The sequence below is a fragment of the Mandrillus leucophaeus genome, unplaced genomic scaffold (assembly GCF_000951045.1).
Source record: "Mandrillus leucophaeus isolate KB7577 unplaced genomic scaffold, Mleu.le_1.0 Scaffold747, whole genome shotgun sequence".
Lineage (NCBI taxonomy): Eukaryota > Metazoa > Chordata > Mammalia > Primates > Cercopithecidae > Mandrillus > Mandrillus leucophaeus.
The window spans coordinates 696704-698786 of record NW_012108108.1 but is presented as its reverse complement, the minus strand read 5'-3'; the positions used below and the strand labels follow the sequence as shown (position 1 = coordinate 698786).

General features: G+C 41.8%; 1 protein-coding gene across 1 annotated transcript in view; it reads left to right on the top strand.

Moving 5' to 3' along the window:
- Positions 1 to 2083, top strand: part of TLK2 (tousled-like kinase 2) — a 152083-nt gene that overhangs the window by 140865 nt on the left and 9135 nt on the right. The window contains exon 20 of the mRNA XM_011966130.1: positions 1226 to 1337. Within this exon, the coding sequence (XP_011821520.1) occupies positions 1226 to 1337 (112 nt within the window). The remainder of the gene's footprint in view (positions 1 to 1225; positions 1338 to 2083) is intronic.

The window sequence follows — 2083 nt, the reverse complement described above, 5'->3', positions numbered from 1 at the left end:
CTGGGACTACAGGCGCCCGTCACCACGCCCGGCTAGTTTTTTGTATTTTTTAGTAGAGACGGGGTTTCACCGTGTTAGCCAGAATGGTCTCGATCTCCTGACCTCGTGATCCGCCCGTCTCGGCCTCCCAAAGTGCTGGGATTACAGGCTTGAGCCACCGCGCCCGGCCTCATTTGGACTTTTAAAACATTTACTTATTTCAGAGACATCTCCTTTTGGCAACATGAAACCCATGCCATTTCTAGTTACATTTAATATTTGTTGATGAAGCTATCCTAAAAGGGAATGCGCTTCTTTTGTGTCTCCCCACCCGCTTTTTAAAACTTGTCAAATGACACTTACATTAGGCACGACCCTGGGAAAGGAGGCTTAGAGTGAGTGAAGTGGGACTAGTGAGAATATTTACCACTCTTAGGAAATTGAGAACTGTATTTTGATGCTCTGTAGGGACATTACTGCCTCCCTAAGTTAGAGTGTCTTTTCTTTCTTTGAGATGAGGTCTCACTCTGTCGCTGGGGTGCAGTGGCATGATCTCGGCTCACTGCAGTCAGCCTCCACCAGGCTCAAGTGATCCTCCCACCTCAGCTTCCCAAGTACTACAGGGGTGTGCTACCAGGCCCAGCTAATTTTTGTATTTTTAGTAGAGATGGGGTTTTGCCGTGTTGCCCAGGCTGGTCTCAAATTCTTGAGCTCAAACAATCTGCCGGACTTGTCCTCCCAAAGTGCTGGGATTATGAGTATGAGCCACTACACCTCGCCTAGAGTGTCTTTTCATTGACTCTCCATGTAGGTCTAAGTTGACTATTAAAATTCACATATTGGCCGGGCATGGTGGCTCACGCCTGTAATCCCAGCACTTTAGGAGGTTGAGGTGGGAGGATCACTTGAGTCCCAGAGTTTGAGACCGGCCTGGGCAACACAGTGAGACCCCACCTGTACAATTTTTTTTTTTTTAAACTACCTGGGCATGGTGGTGCCTGCCTTTAATCCCAGCTACTTGGGAGGCTGAGGTGGGGGAACCACCTGAGCTCGGGAGGTTGAGCCTTTAGTGAGCCATGATCACGCCACTGTACTCAGCCTGGGTGACGGAGCAAGACCCTGTCTCAAAAAAAAAAAAAAAAAAGATATTTCTGTTTTCAACAAGATATTTTATTTTGTCTTTTTGTACATGTCTTAAACTTACATAATCATTATTCTAAGAATTTTTATTTCTTCTTTGTCCCAGGTATTTACCACCAGAGTGTTTTGTGGTTGGGAAAGAACCACCAAAGATCTCAAATAAAGTTGATGTGTGGTCGGTGGGTGTGATCTTCTATCAGTGTCTTTATGGAAGGAAGGTAAGTTAGAAGGTTGACGGAGAAGCTTGATTTCTTTCTTGGGTGGCACACACATACAGTGCCTTGGTATGGATTAGTCTCTTGAAGTTAATTATTAGGTTATACAAAATAGAATCCTAAAAGGAGTGGTTTAAAGAAAATAAAGACTTAATAAATACAAGCCTTATTCGTAAGCAGAAATCCTCAACCCTAGGGTACCTAATGAGTTCTGCTGGGCTGTTAAAATCATGCACTTTTGCTGTTATCAATTAGATCTTGAACATGTATTTGTTCTGATAGTATGTATAGGGATTTACATAAATCGTATATTTATTAAAGTATACAATCTTCCCAAGAACCTGTGGGCGCCAAGCTCAAAATATCCCCAGAATCTTTATTGCCAACCGTCCCATTAATTGAGCCTATTATTAATGAAAGCATGCTTTATATTTCTATACTGGGGAGATGGTGTCAGGACGTATCCATTGTTACCTCTGATCAAGGTCACATATCATTTCAACAAGTGGTAAACTATACCTAATGAATTGTCATATTTGTTTTTCCTTGTGAACATGCCTTATAAATGTATATATTAGGATCCACTTGTATATTTATGTTCCTGTTTTTGTGTGTTTGTATGTTTCAGTGTTTCCCAGTAGGCTGTGGGTATAAACCAGATGGGAGTTCCCATGTCTCCTTTGAATTCTTAATATTTTGATTACATTCCTCAGACCAGGCTCTTTTTTTTTTTTTTTTTTTTTTTTTTT